Below are 18,286 nucleotides of genomic sequence, written 5' to 3' on the forward strand. Positions count from 1 at the left end.
TTTTTCAGCCTCTGAGATCACAAGTGACTGGAAAAAGTCACTTGGAGGAATTCATAACTATTTTTTAGTTTGTTTCACCATTCAACACAACTCTAACACATACACACATGAGCCTAAAATAAGCAGGAAAGCTAAACCCAGGCATGCTTGACTGTGCATGAAGATAATGCCATTCCCTAAGCTTAGGTTTACACTTTCCTATCCATCATCTACACATATTTTTAACTAATCTAGTCTGTATTCCTGAGGGCTCCTGGAAAAGAGTACAGATTTTCATGAATGATATCTCTGTCATGAGCTTATAATATGGAAATAAGTCTTACTGGTTCAGAAGGCAAAGAAGTCATGAAGGTTTGGTATAAAAGAGCTCAACTGTGCTGAAAGAGGCTCAGCAGTAGCAGCAGTATGATGCACACATGGTACTGCTATAAAACAAAGTCCTTCCTGGGTAAGAGCACCTCAGAGACCCTGAAAGTATTGTTTCGAATCCACATATTTTTCCCCATGCGTGCCTGGGCTCCTATGCCAATATTTTATATAACTGAAGGAAGTACTGAATATTCCCACTGGAAGACTGAAATTCTGGCTGACCCTGTGCTGGTGCACAAAAGCCACCCCAAGCCACATCACCTCTTTGTTACTTTGTCCAGACTCAAGCCTCTGCCCCATCTCCACAGTCCTGGAGTGCTAAACTGTGTATTGCCACCACCGCTTCATGTGTTTTCCAATGCCAAGGAAAAGGAAGGATTATATCCTTGAAATTCATCTGCTAAGACAGTAGGGGGAATTTATTCCGCTCCCTATAAAGTGCAGTAGGGAGCAATTACTCTCAGGGCAGCCGCAGAGGATTCTGACCAAGGGACCACAAGGTTTCCTGGGACTCCCACTCCTGCATGACCCATCTACAAATCCCTGTCACAAGCTGTTAGCTAAAACCACAGTACAGGCATAAATAAAGGAGTGTCACATGATTAACTATGATTGAAATTGATAGGTGCTTTGCCTGAGCTAATAGCTAATGACTCTGGGATTCAGCTCAAAAGACTGCATTTCACATACCACAATAGCAGAAGTGAATGGATACACTGTTTAACTTTCTGTAAACCACTCAACAGGCACAGACCTTGGATTGTTGCTTCTTTTTTTTCCTATAGGCACGACAAACAGAGCAAGAAACCTCAAACTTAATAAACTGTATTACAGAAACAATTAACAGACATACTTAATTAGCTCACTGACCAGCTGAATGACAGGTTGTTACAAATGAAGAGTGTTATCCCATGTAGCACTGGCTCACTAACAGGCATTGTCTCATAAGCAGAAGAGAGAAACTTAAATACTTCCAGACTTTCTAGAAGAACTGGTAAAGAATTTGTTTTGGCTTAAGCAGAACATTCTTCATAAGCAAGTAAAAATTATCCAGCTTTCTTCTATTTGAGTAATTAAAACAATGTTTGGTGTTTTTGGTATCTGATACATTTTTAATCTTCTGATATTTCAGAGTATTGATCTTGCAAAGAAACTATTGCGAATGAAGCATTAATCCTGGAAATGAATCCACACCAATTTCTGACAGTCTATTTGTTTAAGAACTTCAGAAGCCAAACCATGAGCTTCAAGAAATTCCAGACAGTTATTTTATTTTATGAGATTGGTATTTTTTAAGACTATTCTAAAGAAAAGAGGTTTTAAAAGTGCTCTAAGAGAAAAAGTACCAGATGAAGCACAAAACTGTATCATTTCTCCTGCCTAAAGAAGATAAATACGAAGTTCATTTCATACAGCTGTCAAAAAAAGAAAATACCTGAAATTTACCTCCACAGGAAATGTTTTCTTAAATACGAAGTTCAACAGGGATGCTTATACAGTTGAATGAATAACTTCAACAGGCATGTTACTACTGTCATCACCTCCACACTACACACATTATGATCATATTGCATACAGCAGTATCAATATGTTAGGTTAGGCATTAAGGGCAATCAACATATTTTGCTGTTCTGATTTCTAACTCAAAAACTTTGATGCATTTGTTTAATATTTCCCATCATGAAAAACTCACCAATTATCTAAGTCCAGTTTCTAAAAACTTTATGTATATTCTCAAAGTTAAGTAGCTGATCAGTGTGTGCACTTGTCTGAATGAAGTAAATGCTTAATGATTTGCAGTCAGAATCTTGACCATGATATGATGTTGATAATTTCTGACCTTTTCCAGCTGCCACCTATCACTTGGCTTTATTTTGTATTCTAGTAATTTTGACAGCAGTTTGTTTGACAGGGTGTTGCTCAAACCAAAACAAGTGTTTCCTGTAAAAGACATTACTGAAACAAAGTATTAAATAAACTATCTCCAAATGTATCCCGCTCAAGATGTTGATTAACTAATATCTGTTGATCAGACATACTAAGCGGCATTTGAAACACATTTGAACACATATGTGAGAGTTTTGATTGCACTGAAATATGGACAACCCTTATAATTTTCAAAAATCTTTCCTAGTGTTCACCATTAATGTTATTTAGCTCAATTAAAACCATTCATCTATCAAAATATGCTTCTATTGTTTGCTATAGATGTAATATTGTGATTTTCTTTAATATGATTTTCCAAAGTATCATTATAATCCACCAAATTTCACTTCACAATACCAAAACAGCCCCAATTCAGGCATCCTTTTGAACAGAGCTGTAACAAGTATGGATCTTTTGTGCCACACCTTTTTAAGCATTTTGCAAGGGAAGCACAAAGCATCATATAGCAAACCACTGACAAGTGAGGAACAGAATGTATACCCAATATGGCAACCTGGTACTGACTTGAATTTAAAATACCACAAGAAAAAGGGGGGATCAGAAGACAGTATTTCTAAAATTGTTGCAGTGATCATTTCAGAGATGATCCTCTCAGCAGTTACATGAGGAGGAATGAACAAACATAGGCAGACAGGACTTCATAGCCAGCTTCTCTTCTGGACATTTTGCGATGTGTTCCCTTCATTAAGGGAAGCAACTTCAGTATCTCTCTACAGAATAACAACTCTTTTTTTTGTTTTTAAACTACAGATGCTGAGATCACTAGAAGTCTCCTTCGGTAAATCTAGCACCCAAAAATAGCTGCTGAAGAGAACAGCATTACATGTGAATTTAGACAGAAAGAGCATGATTTAGATGAATTTTTTGAAATATCAGCTTCTCCAATTTCTTACTGTTTTGCAAAAAATACCACAATTTTTACATTGAAGGGAAGAAGAGATCCAAACAATTTTGGGAAAAAAACCCCCACTTTTTCAAGCGATAATACTGCAATGCAGTAACCATAGGAAAACACTTGAATATACTTAGTAAACACTTCAAAGTGATCCTAAGGGGTGGAAAAAGTAGTGCTTAATTACCTTTATATGAATTTTGACAGACAGTAGATAAGTGCATTCTTTTCTTGATTTAAATGCAAAGAAATTATATGCAAGATCAACAGGACTCAAGAATACCAACACAATCTTTACTAGGTACACCACTGACGCTGTAAAGTATTTTGGGAAATAACAAGATATTCTGTGTCATAATAAAGGCATTTTTATTAGAATTAAAATGAAAATCATCTGAAGAGGAGGAATTAAAGAAGAGAAACAAAATCTTCCTTATTTGCTTGCTTTTTGACTAGGACTTAGTGAATCAGTGGTCTAAGATGACCAACTCCTTGGATTTCAGAAATAAAGGACGACATGGCTGTAAAATATTTTGCAGGACACTATGCCCAGTCTCCAGCTTTTGAAGGCATCGTAACATAGAGTAGTCTTCAGAAATTTACTGTTCTGCATCTTAATTGGAATTTTATCCTACTGCTTCCATTATGTCTATTTCCCAACTTCAAGTCTCTATTTCCTCCATGTAATTTTCTATATAGCAATCTGCAAGTTTAGGTAAAGGTTTGTTTCCTATATCTTTATGTCAATAGCAAGTTTCTGGCCTGCAGATTAACTGTTTGGTTTATGACATACTCTGCAAAAATCCTTGTGGTACTAGGAAGGAGTATGATGAACCACAACTTTTGCATGGGATGTATCCTAGTGAGCTATCATGTAACGTGATATGCTGTCCTGGAGCAACCACCATTAACATCTCCCAGAGGAGAAATAATTGCTAAGCGTTCCAGTCAGAGAAAAGAGAGGCAGCCAGGAAAAGTGAATTGACTTGAGAACAAAACAGAGCCATCCAAAACACTATTTGCTCCCTATAATACTATTTAAAAATTCAAACAGTAATACTACTCTTGTAGTTATCTTTCCACTTCACAGTGCTGAGGACACTTCAGAAAACAACCACAGTTAAGCAACATATACATACATGTGTAAATGTATTTATGAAAATGTATGCCTTTGTTTATCTATTCTTATTAAACTACGAAAATTCATTCCTCTTGCCCCTCTCACTCCCCCTGTCCTGAGCTGGTGGACTGACATATTTTCATACACCTTTTACTAGCCTGTCCTCACAGTTGCTGCCTGTGGTTACAGTCACTTATGTTACTATAGGCACCTAAGAGAAGAGGTGGTCTGAAAGAATTCATATGTCATTAATGAAAAGTGATTGTAGGCCTGACAATATGACCAGGTTCTTCAACTATCAGTGCCACAATGTCCTCTGAGCTTCAGTTCAAGGTGGCTCCAGTTGCTAACTGAAACAGTATGCACTCGCTTGGAAATTCACTGCAGAAAACGCACTCTCTCTGCCCTGGAATTTGAGTATCCTACTGTTTTTGAATGAGATACATTAAGGGAATTTAACTAAGGTGAGGCAAGGAAGAATGTGCTGGGAGATGAAAAGTATTCCACAGAAGAGTATGAAAAAAAACTCAAAGCACTAAAATCAAAAGACCTGTAATTGAAGAGCAGTTGAAATTCAAGGAAGAAGAAGAAGAGAACAAGGGATGGAGAGAAACATAGAATGGTAGAGGTTACACATGCACACAAAACCACAAAAGAGAGTCTGATACTGTTTTAATCCTGTCCGCTAATTTTAGCGTGGACCAAAAGTACGTTCAGCAAAGCCATATTAACTTAGTTGACTTGTCTACAAGAGGCCACACACAAATCCTTCCACCAATCTGCTCTACAGACAGTAAAGTCATCTCAGGATCCCAGGACATTTAATAAAACATTTCTGAAGCCAAATACACAGTCCACCCTGCAAAAAAATGTATAAACACTGATGATTGTTTAACAAAGTATGGATATCAAAATTATGCAGCATTCAATTCCAGAAAGGACTTGCTACTAATAGCTACACATTGCTACTAATCGGGAAAGCTCATTTTAGTATCTCATCTGAACAAATAAAGAGAATCCCCAGATATAGCAAAGCAAATATGAAAGAAACTGAAACGCTAATTCTTTTAGAATAGATCTATTAAGCAGTTTAAAAAAAAAGCTGTCTTTTGCAGTTTAAGGCATATTTACCATAAAAAGAAAGAATATGCATTGACTGACTGCAGGAAAAAAAATAACATTTCAGATTCAAATTTGAAAGGTGAATGAGTCACTTAGATCTATATTTATGGCAAGGCCTTAAAAGAATGCTCTACAAAATGCCCTTCTACAACTCCAATTAAATTGAACAATTAACAGAAGGCCTCTGAAATCCTTACTATGCTCTTCTTCAGGATTGACACTGATCAATGAAATCTGTAAAAACTGAGAACACACACTATTCTGAACTAGGAGGCACTACCCTTTCTTGAGAGCACTGCAAAGACACATTTTTCCAGGGCAATACTGAAAAAAAATGTTATAAAAATTGGTGATTAAGCATTTAGTAGGATTCCAAGTCAGACATGAGGGTAATGCAAGCTTATGTTCCCTCTTCTCCCCCCTTAAAAGGAGCACATTACTGTCTTCCAGAGAGCAATGAGTAACCTTTAGTTTTAAAATCATTGTAATGTGAGGGGCATGCATAGGACACAAAGTCTCAGTATGTCTTTCAAAATACCTCACTCATGAATGTGGCAGAAAGAACACACAGGAAACTGCTTAAGCATGAGAGGTAGGAGATAAAAGAGCACTCACTGCCAGGTCTAAGACCAAGAAATTAATTTTGTATTCCTTTATATATGAGTACAAAGAGAAATACAAAAAAATAATAAACAACTATTATTATCACACTTATTTCCAGATTTTTAGGATTGCACATTATGATGCAATGCTTTTTATATTACTCATTTTTAGGAAATAGAGAGAAATGGTTGTTTGGCACAGGCCCCGCTTAATTTTTTCATGTAAAATCCATGACCTTTCATTTGACCATGTGCTTCAACACTTGTTGAAAAAAGCATTGAAGGTTTTACTATTCTTGACACAGACAAGCACGAAGAACTCACCAGTGTAAATTAGACTGTAGATCCCAAATGAACCATTCAACAATTTGTGAATCCTAGCCTCTAATGTTCCACATTGAAACTTAACCCTGGTCTTCTCTTGGTGTGTGATGACATTTAAATTAACTTCTTCCCTTACATTTTTCAGAATGAATGAATTACTTTTAAGCATCCTCATGTCAATTCCTTAGAGATGGCAGGTGACTGAGACTAAGGCACTTTGATTTCAAGTTCAACATTCTGCCCATGACAGGAGGAGTTCAGTACCTTAGGATCTGACAACTATGGGGGGGGGAAGGCAGGGGTTGCACACAGAGCCTTTAAAAAATTCACTGACAGCTGGAAGAAATGGCCAGAAGAAACACTTGTAAAGGGAATTTTTCTCCAGTCCTGCATCTCGGTAATGATGGGTGATGTCCCTTGAGGGGAAGGCAGACCATGCTCTGTGCTGGAGACATCTTTGGATAATTTTGCTGCCAACATCTAACAAGCATTTGTGAAATATACTGGAAATATATACAATTTTTGATGCTTGAAAATTGGCTAACTTTGAGCACGTATTACTGGAAGGACCAGAAGCAAAGCAGCCTTTGTGATAAACTTGAAATTCAAATCTTCAGTGATAGAGTCATTAAGTATTTTTTAGCCTGAAAAACAACATACTTATTCTCTAACATCACATCCCAAAACGAGTGATTTCTCCTGAAACCTCAAACACTATTTCAGTCTGAGACATGCATTCACCTTAAATACATTTGATCTGAAAAGTCAAATTTCAGAAGGGTAATAAGCAATAAATAACAGGGTTTTACTGACTTCTTAACAATCTTTTCACATATCCTTATCAAGTCTGGGTATATGCAAATATAAAAATGTGTTGCTATTAAAATGCTTTGAGGATTGAAAGAAGATACATAATTCTGAATAATCATATGTAAAACATGATGTGAACATATTATTTTTAACTGAACTAAGGTTTCTAGCCAACACCCAGTTGGCTTTCATGATTTTTCTACCCCATTCAGTGGTCACATTACAACAGATTCAAAACATTAGCCTAAAGTACTGTATAACACAAAGCTGTGGCATAGGAATTTCCATGAGAAAAAAAAAAAGCTATGGATAAATTAATTGAAATCAAAATTTCAGGTACCCAGCTCCATAGAAAATAAAGACATTAGCTTGAAGGACAAAGAGGTTCAGAAAAATGTTATTTTATAAAAATTTTACATTCTCAAAATAATTTTTTTGCAGAAAAGAATGTCGAATATGTCCTTTCCCTCCAATTGTTGGATTTTAAATTTTTTTTTAAAGCTACCTGTCTCACAAGCCTTAGCAAACATTTCTTACCTGTGTCCCAACAGTCTCCTGAAAGCAGCGCCCAAGCTGAGTTTTAACTGAAACAGGAAACATATGAGGAATGGGTTGTTGATTTGTGTAAGTTGTATGTCCCTTCTGGGTCTTCTGATACGGAAGACCTTGGTAAGAGACCTGTGGATGTACTGGCTGAGGTACTTTCGCTTTTTGTCCTGTTGCTGTGCTGTCAATTCTCGACACTTGATGGATCTGAACTGAGGCTTCAGGGGGATGTTTCACATGGATATTCACTATGTTAGGAGGGAACTTCACTAAAATAATTGAAGGAAAAACACATAAGAGAAATTGGTAATAAAATATGTGAAAAAGATATCTTCGGCACCTCTAAAACATTTCTTTTTCGTACATAGAATTTTTACAGAGTGCCTTAAAGTGACTGAAATATAAATGAGGCCCAAATTTGGGGGTTAGAGGGAAGGCTTAAAGAACACATAGAGTCTCATTAACAAAGCAAGAAAATGAAAAATCTTCATGTAGGAAAGAACAACATTATAGGATTGTAAAGACTGCTAGATAAACATGGATGTCCAAATTGGCTGGTATGACATTAATATTTGTGGTCATACTGTGTAATAAGAATCCCATTCAAAGATCCAGAACTCAAACTCTACTGGGTTATTTTTGGATATATATTAAGCTTCATTTTCTTTTTCAGATCCATCATCTTTCTCTGGAACACAGAAAAAGCTTCAGATTTCATCCCTTGACCTTTATATACCTGCCAAGTCCTAAGTTTGCCCCTGCAAGAGTTGCCAGCATCTCAACCATCTAAAATCACCACTCCCTTTGTTGAACTTTGAATTCAGGGTTTGGCAGACAAAGAGGGAGGAAATGATATTCAGACACTTCCGTTTTTAAATATGGTTGTAGCTTTAAGTCTGGGTATGTAGACTGAGACCCTCCAGCCAATGCAATCTGCACAGAACTGCTTGTGACCCTTAAGCCACTTTTCACTGGAACACAAAACGCCCTTTGAAGACATAAATTATTATTGGGGTGGGCAGGGAGGAGAGGTGTGTAACAAGCTGTACAGTTTGTAAGCTGCATAACTAAGTTAGCATTTGCTTTGTCTAGCTGGGCCTCTCTTGTCAGCGAGTAGTGCACAGGCTACTTGAGGCCAGACAATCCATCAGAGGTAAGACCCCTTCCAAACATCAAGAACCAACAAGTATCTTTTGACACAGCTTTCTCTATGATGCACACTGGATTGTTGAGTCTTCTGGATTGTCTCTTTGTCTCCCGGAGTTTGACCTATTCTTTGGAACTTGATTAGGCATTTTCAGCTCCACTGCTCAGGAGGCGTATTTCATTTATTTGAGCTACTTTAAAATTATAATATTTTGGAGAAAGTGCTTTTGGTTTTTGACATTATTTTCATTTCTCTAGGCACATTATCAATATTAACTGGTCTCATATAGGAATTCCTTAAAAGAAATAGACTTATTTTTACACTGACTGCATTTCATACTCAGACAGAAACATCAGGAATAAAATGGTAGAAAGTCAGCAAATTATGGCTGCAGGGCCAAGATGTTGCCTGTAGCTGAACAATCTACAACCAAAATGTATGCTATGTGAGGTCTGCTAAAGGCAAACCCACAGGGGAAAGATTCAGTGTTACAAGCAGAAGCAGTTAAGGTCCTTCTCAGGCTGTTGGACTGGGTTTGCAGCGCAAGACAAGACTGCACAGTCTGTCTGTAAAAAGAACAAAACTCACCCCAGCATTTTTATGTATGAAGAGGGACCCCTTCAACTAGTTTCTCTAGCTGCTAAATCTAAAAAAATTCTTAGTTTTCAAAAGAAATCACTGAATTGCTCTGCTTTAGTGTCTCAGTCCATCCAGAGATGTTCAGATGCTGAAAGTGTAAAATTTAGGCTGGATTCTCCCATGCAGTACTATTATCACAATCCTCTCCAGGTCCTGGATCACTGCCAAGATGTGCTCATTTTTATTCCTGCCAGCCATTCCAGGATGAATTGTTTTATTCTTTCCTTTAAAGAAATGAAATATTCGTCTCTCAACATCCAACATCCTCATTTGGACATGGAAAGAGAAGAAAAGGCATTGTGACTGCTAATGATTCCTATGAGGATTTGAAGGTCAGGAAAAAAATATTCAAGAGGTCAGACTCTTTAGCAATGGGAAACCTATTGTGCACTTTAAGAGAGGAACTCTAAATCTGAAGAATAACTGTGTCTTATAAATTTGGGGGTGGTGGTCCACTGTATCGTCTATAATTATTTCATCTGGAATTACATAGGCACAGAAATAAACTGCTGCTCTGCTAAATGTTTAGGTAATTATATCCTCTTCTTCAGATGGAAGAGATACTCAAAAGTACTAACAAAATATTGCATTTCCAGGATACTGTCAACAGTTCCTTCACAGCTATGTCCCTTTCTGAATACAGAATTACTACCTTAGATTATATTTATCGCAAATATCTAAATAGTTCGGCCTGTTTTAGCAAAGTTATTCAGAAACTCTTTGCCAGAAACTGAGCCTCCTCACATCTTCCCCTATATATTTTCTTTTTATTCAGAGATAGCAACCTTGGAGAGATAACTGTAAAATTACCCTTGACCAAAAATCAATCTGGCAATTCAAACAAGCAAACAAAATTCACATTAGGTCATGTGTTGAGAATCTGAATTGCAGGGGTCACTCCATATAGACAAGATCTCACCCAGATAAACTCCTAGCTAGAGTCATAGGACACATAAGAAATAAATTCAACACTTCTCTTCAAAGTCATCAGAAGTTTTCACCTCACAACAAAAGTATTAGGGGAAACAGAGATCTGAAGCTGAATAAACTTTCTTTGACTGGGAAAATTTGATTAACTTTACAGGTTTTCTTTCTTCTTATCCTCTGTCCTCTTCACAGCATTGGCAGTAGGAAAACCCTACTTTACTTTTTAAAATTTTTTTTCTTAATGATACTGTTATTTGACCTGGAAGGAATTTAAGTGAATTCCTTAAGAGAAGTCTATTTAAGTGAATCACACCATGGCCTATCTACACTAAAAGTTCACCACAAAATTAACTTGTAAGACTCCACCAAATCATGTAAGATAAACATGGCTTGTATTTTTAGTTTTATATTAGATTTTTTTTTTTTTAAATGTTGAAAAGCATGGTCTCTTCCCTCCACTAGTAACCATGGAATCACTTGCAACTCTCTGTCTAGGTATACTGCAATTTATGGAATCTGTTCAACCACAATTGTTATCTTTTTGAACAGGTCTACACTTCTGGAAGAAACCCCCTGCATTATCCCTTGACTCTGCAATCTGCCTTAAATTCTGCCATAAAGCAAAGTAAATTTACCTATAAAGTCTTTTCAATAACACTGTTATTTCTTATTATTTCAGATATTGAGCAAAATATGTTCTAGACATTCTGGTGACATTCAAGTTGTGGTGTCAATATTTGATACATGTAGATGTAGCACTATTATTACTGGTTGAATACCCAAAATAGTTTGTTAAAATCAACAAGTTAAAAATATCTATCAAGAAAGACGTTACCTTTTACACCTTGCTGTCCAGACATTGTCAGTGGTAAAGTATGAGTGGAGTGGATAACTTGAGATCCTACAGCCTTGTTCACCTGTTGCGGGTGATGGTAGAGTTTTGGAGAACCAGCAGTCTGCACGGGAATCTGACAAAGTTTACCAGTGTAATTAGGAGGGCACTGGCATTTATCTCTAGAACTACACTGGCCTCCATTCATGCATGGAAGGTGGCAAATAACTGAAATGAAAACAGAAATAAACATTTTGTTAATGACTTCAGTATTATCTGGCCACATATCACACACAAGTTGAAGAGGAAAGGAATAGGGCTGGAGAGCTTCGTCCTTCATTTGGACATCCGAGGACTGACTATCCATCTGACATGCACTTTCAACCACCTTGTGGTAGAACCACTTTCCTTTCCCTCCTTGTGATCTCTGACCTCTGCCTCGTTCACATCTTCTCTCCATGACAAACACAGTAAGCACATTCTTCCCTTAGATATCCCAGCCATTTTATTTCATTATGCTATTAAGCAAGACTCTTAATTAATATGGTGTCTGGCTCCACTTCTTATTCACACTTTGGTATAGATACTGTTATTTGTCAGCCTCCTGTTTCCGAAAATCCTGGACCACTTACCCTTCCCTGGGAGACTGGGAAAAAACTCACAAGAGAATAGAAAGTAGTGGGGACAAATATTTCATTTTGACTTTAAGCCTTGGTTGTTCTCTAGAAAACTATTTCTTGCAGAGGACCTAGATTTTTGCTCAACATTTATTTCTCAGATAAAAGAAGCTAGTATGTATCCACCCATGAAGATGATAAAAATATCAAGAGATTCTACTGAAATAATTTCATAGACAAACTCCAAAGCATTAAAACCTTGTAACTCCAATATAAAGACAAGGGTAATTATTTCTGTGCCAGGTAGCGCTTGCACGTATACAGCAATACAAATTATCAGATGAAACATGAAAAATGTCAACATCAAATGAAAAATATTTCTCAATTCAGAGATACATGCAGTAATAGGCATGGTTCAGCACTTTCTAAAGATGTAGGATTTTATAATCATTCACAATGTAAATGAGCTGTCAGAATTTTCAAGAACTAAATGATGTGAAAACAACAGGAAAAATTCCGTAAGTTTCAGTTCAAGACAAACAAAGGTCGTTTTTGTCAGGAATCAAATAGTATTTGACAAGTAGTGTTCAGTATCCATTTGTCAGATTTAGGATAAGATTCTGACTTAAAAAAATAAAAACCTTCACATAATCATGGCATTTTCCTGGATTGGCATTGCTTGGTCTGTAATGAATTACAATAAAAATGACAAACTGTAGATAATGCAAGGTAATTAAGAACATAAAGCTCATTATTCAAATTGCTGTGACCTCTGGACAACCACAGGCTATTACTATTATGAATACCATAGAAGGCCAGTGTTGGAAAAGGAACCCGTGTGTTGTGTGATGCACAAAGTAAGACACTCAGCAGCCCAAGGAGTTCCAACTCAGCTGTGTAATTCCCTTGGCCCAGGAAACACGCTCAAGAAACAATGCACTCAGCCCAGCTCGTCACAGAGCACCCTCACACTGCACAGACAGGGACTGGAATGCCAAAGCCTGATTGCCGGATAGGTCCACGCACAATGCAAACTGCCAGAACTGTTTTTTCACTGTGCTCTGCAAAAGTATATTTAATATTTTTCTTGTCTTATCTTATATTTTCATTTAATATAAACTGACTGAAAGTACTTCAAGCTGTAGCATTGTGCTAGTGGTCCTAGTCAACCTTGGAAGGCTACTCATGACAGCACAAGCTTATTTTTTTTGGGTCTTAACCTTTGTTAGGACTTCATCTGAGTGTATAAAAGACATCCTTACAGAACTGCTGTTACTTCAGAGCAAAATGAAGGGGGGTTGACCACAGCAGTAACTAAAACATGACAAACATCTGTCTCTCTCTCTGGTACCGTTTCTTCCTGAGCAGCCACAAACAAGTGGCTGCACTGTAATACAGAAAACATAGAAAGAATTTTAGTGCTTTTAAAGATGTGCCTGAGCAAGGCTGAACACTAAGGTGGTTTTCCTGCAAAGTAAAATCACACAATGAAACAGTGTGAAATAGCATTAAGGGGGGAGCAGTTTGGTGTTTGAAAGAAATACAGTGAAACAAAGGCAAACAAAAACAGTTTTACTGTGGAATTCCTTGAGTGCAAGACATCTATCTTATAGATTTTCTTCCCCCTATCTCCAGGGTTAAGGAAACAAGGTAATGTGCAAAATCCACCTTTTAAACAACATAAATATATCCAGTATTTCCACCAAAATAATTTTTTTTTTCTATGCTACTGTTCCTATAAAGCAATTGACATGCAGAAGGCCAAGTTGCGTGGGTATCTGCACCACCAGGCACTTTTCACGTGTTCCTCTCCTGCAGGAATCTGGTAGGTAATGAATGAATGGGCACGTGAAAAGCTTTGTTTTCAAGCAAAAAGTTTGTGCTAAAAATACTGGGAAGGAAGATGCCAATAGATAAGAAGTAGTTCATGTTCCTTCTCATAACTGTTTGCTTTGGACATCCACACAAATAACTTGTGCAAATAAGTGTAAACAAATGACACTAAAAGGTCTAGTATGAGGTAAATAATTAAGAATTTTTAATGCCTCAGTATTTAAACATAACAGGAAATAACAATTCCAAGCTTCACATATTATCATGTGGTGCAAATCACTCAGTTAACTGGCAACTGATTTACATCTCTGGCCTAATGTATGAGGAAGGAAGTTTAAGTGAGAATACATGAAATCTATTCTAAGAATATAAAGTTCTGTAATAAAAATTTTAAATTGTGAAATATACAACTGTAAGTTCAACTCAGCCATGTAAAAACAAATAGGATGCAATCTCCAGGCTAAACTGAAAACTTGACAATCTCAAATGGCAAATATTATGAGAACTTAGAAAAACCCCCTCAAAACAAAACACAAATAAAAGATAAAGAAAAACCCCCACACCACATTGAAATAAAATTCCTGATTATTTTAAATAGGTGTAAGCAGCCCATACTCTTGTTGCATTATTTCCTCAGGTAGTTTATGGCCAAGAGTAGGGGCTGCATTTGATTATGACACTGGTGCTGGAAATCACAGGCCCACAACTTCATCAGAACTGGAATTACACACAGACCATTTGAGAAAAGTGAGCTGGAGGAGCGTAAGCCTTCAAAAAGGCAGAGGAAGGAAACACTGCTTTTCCTTGACAAAGGTTCTGGGAACTTCTGTTTAACAAAGACCAAGGAGCCCTGGGGAAATGACCACTTAAGACAGAAACAGGACATAAAGCCAGGGTATGTTTAAACAGCTCAACCTCTCATGTAAGTTTTTTGCTTTGTTTTGTCATTGAGGCTGAAGAACCTAAACAGAATGGTAGAATACTGCCAGAGGCATAGGGGACATTCCTGACAAAAAACAGATCGATGCTTTTTGGGAGAGACCATTTGAAGATGCTGGGTTTGCACTTAAGTTCTCAACTGGCATTCAGAAAAAGTGTGCACTGGAGCCTGATTCTCATTGGGCTGTTACCATTTCCTATGAGAAGAAAAAATAAAAGAAATAAAATCCATTGTGGAGTGAAACCCTCTGGCTCAGACCTCGATAAAAATGTGAAGATAGGTCTGTGTAAGATTAGAAGAAATTTCAGTTCACATGTGTGGGTATCTTATAAACAAAGCAAAGAAAGTATTAATGGATTTGAGAAAGGCAACGAATTCCTCACTCGGGTCTACTGCAAACTAAATCTCTCAATGGTTTCTTAAGGAACAGCCAATATATGATTGAACAAACCTAATTATTTTTTACTATAAATGAACACACATCCTTTAGAAATGTGGAGACAGATGTAAGAAAATACAAACATTTTAAGTATTCTTCCCATCCTTGGGCATTTAACTGGTAATAACAAGCTTTGATTCCTCTGGCATTCAAAAGCCTTAACACTTCCCAGTCTGGCAGAGCTCGGTGGGTATCACAGAAATGAGGTAAGCAGAGAGGTGCATCAAGATGCCCCCACAGGGAGTCTCTGAAAAGCTCAAGGCATAGAAAAAGAACATTTGCAAGATGAAGTCCAATAAAGCTGCCACAGCTATGGGTTGGAAACACTAGTACAGGGCATGAAATCATCAACAAAGCAGCTAGGAAACCACTGATAAATACAGTTTGTTCATGTAATTACATAATCTAATTTGTTTCCAATACTCAAACAACCTTGAACAGCTCCAGATAAACTAATTTAATCAAGTCCAAATGTTTTCATTTAATCAAAACCATGTGTAACAAAACAAATTCCAAGCACCTCAATCCTCTTAATCCTCAAAAAATAGCCCATGCTTACCCAAACAAAACCCTTAGGATGGATGGAAACTCCCTTCCTGTAACCAGTGTTAGAGAAAACGAAGATGGGTTTTGAAATGTTCCTCATCTGAGTCTCCAAATTCCTTTTCTTTTACACTTCAGGGAACATTTGAGTTTCCCTCACCACTCTTTGCCTTTTCTACTTAGGTACTATCAACAATTCAAGCGTAAGCACTATTCAATTACACCAACAGACTTGCCAAGGAAAACCTTGAACTGCTCATTTAGATAACAGTATTTCCACTGGATGCATCACAAAGAGCAGATTAATTTTGTCTCTGAGTTACTATAGTTATCCAGCATTACTACATGCCCCCCAGCTGTTTGGGCATCTTTCATCCACCCTGTTACTAAGCACACAGAAAGCACAGGGACTAGCACGCAGATCTACCAAGCACAAACTGTCACAGGAAAGCAGGGATGGCATTCACTGTGCTGAATGCGCATGCACTGCCATATGCAATATTCTTTTAATATAGTGCTCTGAAACACCACACATTTTAGGTAAAAGCTGAAACCCAGAGGTGGCACACATGGATCTGCACAATTGCTCTAGACTTATTTCTACATTCTAATTGCAGAAACTCTAACAGTAACTTATAAAAGGCACAGAAGCATGAACTACAGTAGTGACGCTATTCCTCTGGTTTAGACTCTTCCCTACTTTTTTTCCCCTACATCTTACTTGTGGCACCTCAACTTTCTAACTAATTCATCCTAAACTCTTTTCTCTTCAGATTCCTGGCTGCAATTCAGAAGAAGTTGCAATGTAAAAAATATGTAAATATGTAAAGAAGTTGCAAACAAAAAAATAAATTAACTATTTGGTTACTTTAGTAACATTCAGATAATCTTGATATCGCAAACTTGTGCTTTGGGAAGCAAAGGGAGAAAATAAAATCTTTAAGTGGTGTTAATAGTATAATACCTCTGCATTCACCTCTGAATTTATCCTAATGTTTGTATTTTGACAACTTTTAATATAAATATTCCATTGCAACAACAAAACACAATTTTAAAAAGTAGACCTGATAGCAAGAGCTCCAGCACCAGATGTAAGAGTGATTTTTTCTGCTCATCACTGAAAACAGTGAAGTGACACCCAGCTCCTGTGACTGGCCTACTTATGTGAACATGTTAGTGAAGGCACTTGAGATGTTTCTTCTGGAAAGAGGTAAAATCTGCAACACTGCAGAGAAAATTTTCAAACAGGAACCTAGCTCAAAACCTAAACCTATGATAAAAAAATATGCAGCTACTAAATTGGGCTCTCAGCTATTGTAATTTAACATGGTTACTGACTTCATTAGAATTTGCCTTATATTTTTAAACTATTATTACCAAGGGATCTTTAAATGCACCCCCACTTGGGAATGGGATCGTAAATATCGCTATTTAACCAGCTAAGCAAACCAAATTACAGCCAAAATAAGCAAGCTTTGTGGTGTTATTCCCGTCTGGATCATGCATGTTTTCTGGAGCTATTGGAGGCTACACTGTCAGCTATGGAACATCCTGATACTGAAATTTGGGGGTAGCAAGTTCAGATCATAAAGGGCAAGGCTTCAATATGTTACAGAGAAATATACATTTGTTGAGCGAGCATCATGATCAGCAAGAAATCCAGAATGAATATGCACTAGATTATTTCACTGTACTAATCATCTGTCTTCCTCAGTTTTAAACTCAGTACTTTAAAACAGCTCAGGAAGAAAAGCTGGATGTTGACAACTCGAAGATGCGTACACAGAGTCAACCAAGAGACATCAAACATGTCCCCAGGTATTTCACTCATCTCTCATTGTGGTTCCCAGTGGGATGGGAGTCTCATTGGCTCTGTATCACATCCTTCCAAACTCATGTGATAAGTCACCTATCCTCAGACATGCCAAATGCAACATACGTCTGTGTGTACGTGACTTAAATGAGCACCATCTGACCAACAGCTGCCAATAAAACTCCTAGTGTTACAATCTGGAAAGAACAGGATGGATGAGAAACAGAATATTCAAATGCTATCAGAAAAATAAAGTGTATGTTGTGCCATGGAAAATCACCTAATGCTGTGCTTAGTCAATATAGAAAGGGTATAGTAAAAGTTATGGTAGCTGCAAAATGATTGACAGGAGGATTTTTACTAACAGATATGATGCATAGTCAATCTTTGCTAACTCTGCTTCTAATATTCTCAGTATCTGAGATGATTCAGACACTATTTTTGGAAGCTAGGTAAGGAATCATCTGAGTCTCTCCTACCCTGATCGTAGGTGGCGAATCTATTGACTTTATTTGAATTTATCACCCTGATATACTGAGTATACCACAACAGTTAGGCTTCGACTCAGTATACCACGAAAAACAAAAACCCACCTTTTACTGTTTATCGGGAATTAATGCCTTACAAATGGCCAGTGTCAGACCTCTGATAACAATGCTAACACATACAAAAAAGCTACTCCAGACATTTCTTTGGATTTCTAGTGCATTGATATTTATTTTCCTCTGAAATAAAATAACTAGGAAAAGCTGGCTTTGTAAGTGCAACAAATTAACACCCTTGTTTAAAACAAGCATGCTGCAGTATAAAGAAAGACATTATAG

General features: G+C 37.1%; 1 protein-coding gene across 8 annotated transcripts in view; it reads right to left on the reverse strand.

The window, feature by feature from the left end:
* Window positions 1–18,286, reverse strand: part of LTBP1 (latent transforming growth factor beta binding protein 1) — a 194,648-nt gene that overhangs the window by 95,858 nt on the left and 80,504 nt on the right. For 7 of the 8 annotated variants that reach the window (XM_032102530.1, XM_032102531.1, XM_032102529.1 and 4 more), the window contains 2 exons: window positions 11,281–11,505; window positions 7,724–8,001 (listed from right to left, as the gene is read on the reverse strand). In XM_032102530.1, the coding sequence (XP_031958421.1) occupies window positions 7,724–8,001; window positions 11,281–11,505 (503 nt within the window). The remainder of the gene's footprint in view (window positions 1–7,723; window positions 8,002–11,280; window positions 11,506–18,286) is intronic. The other variant, XM_032102534.1, reaches the window with a different exon arrangement.

This window comes from Corvus moneduloides, chromosome 3, assembly GCF_009650955.1.
Source record: "Corvus moneduloides isolate bCorMon1 chromosome 3, bCorMon1.pri, whole genome shotgun sequence".
Lineage (NCBI taxonomy): Eukaryota > Metazoa > Chordata > Aves > Passeriformes > Corvidae > Corvus > Corvus moneduloides.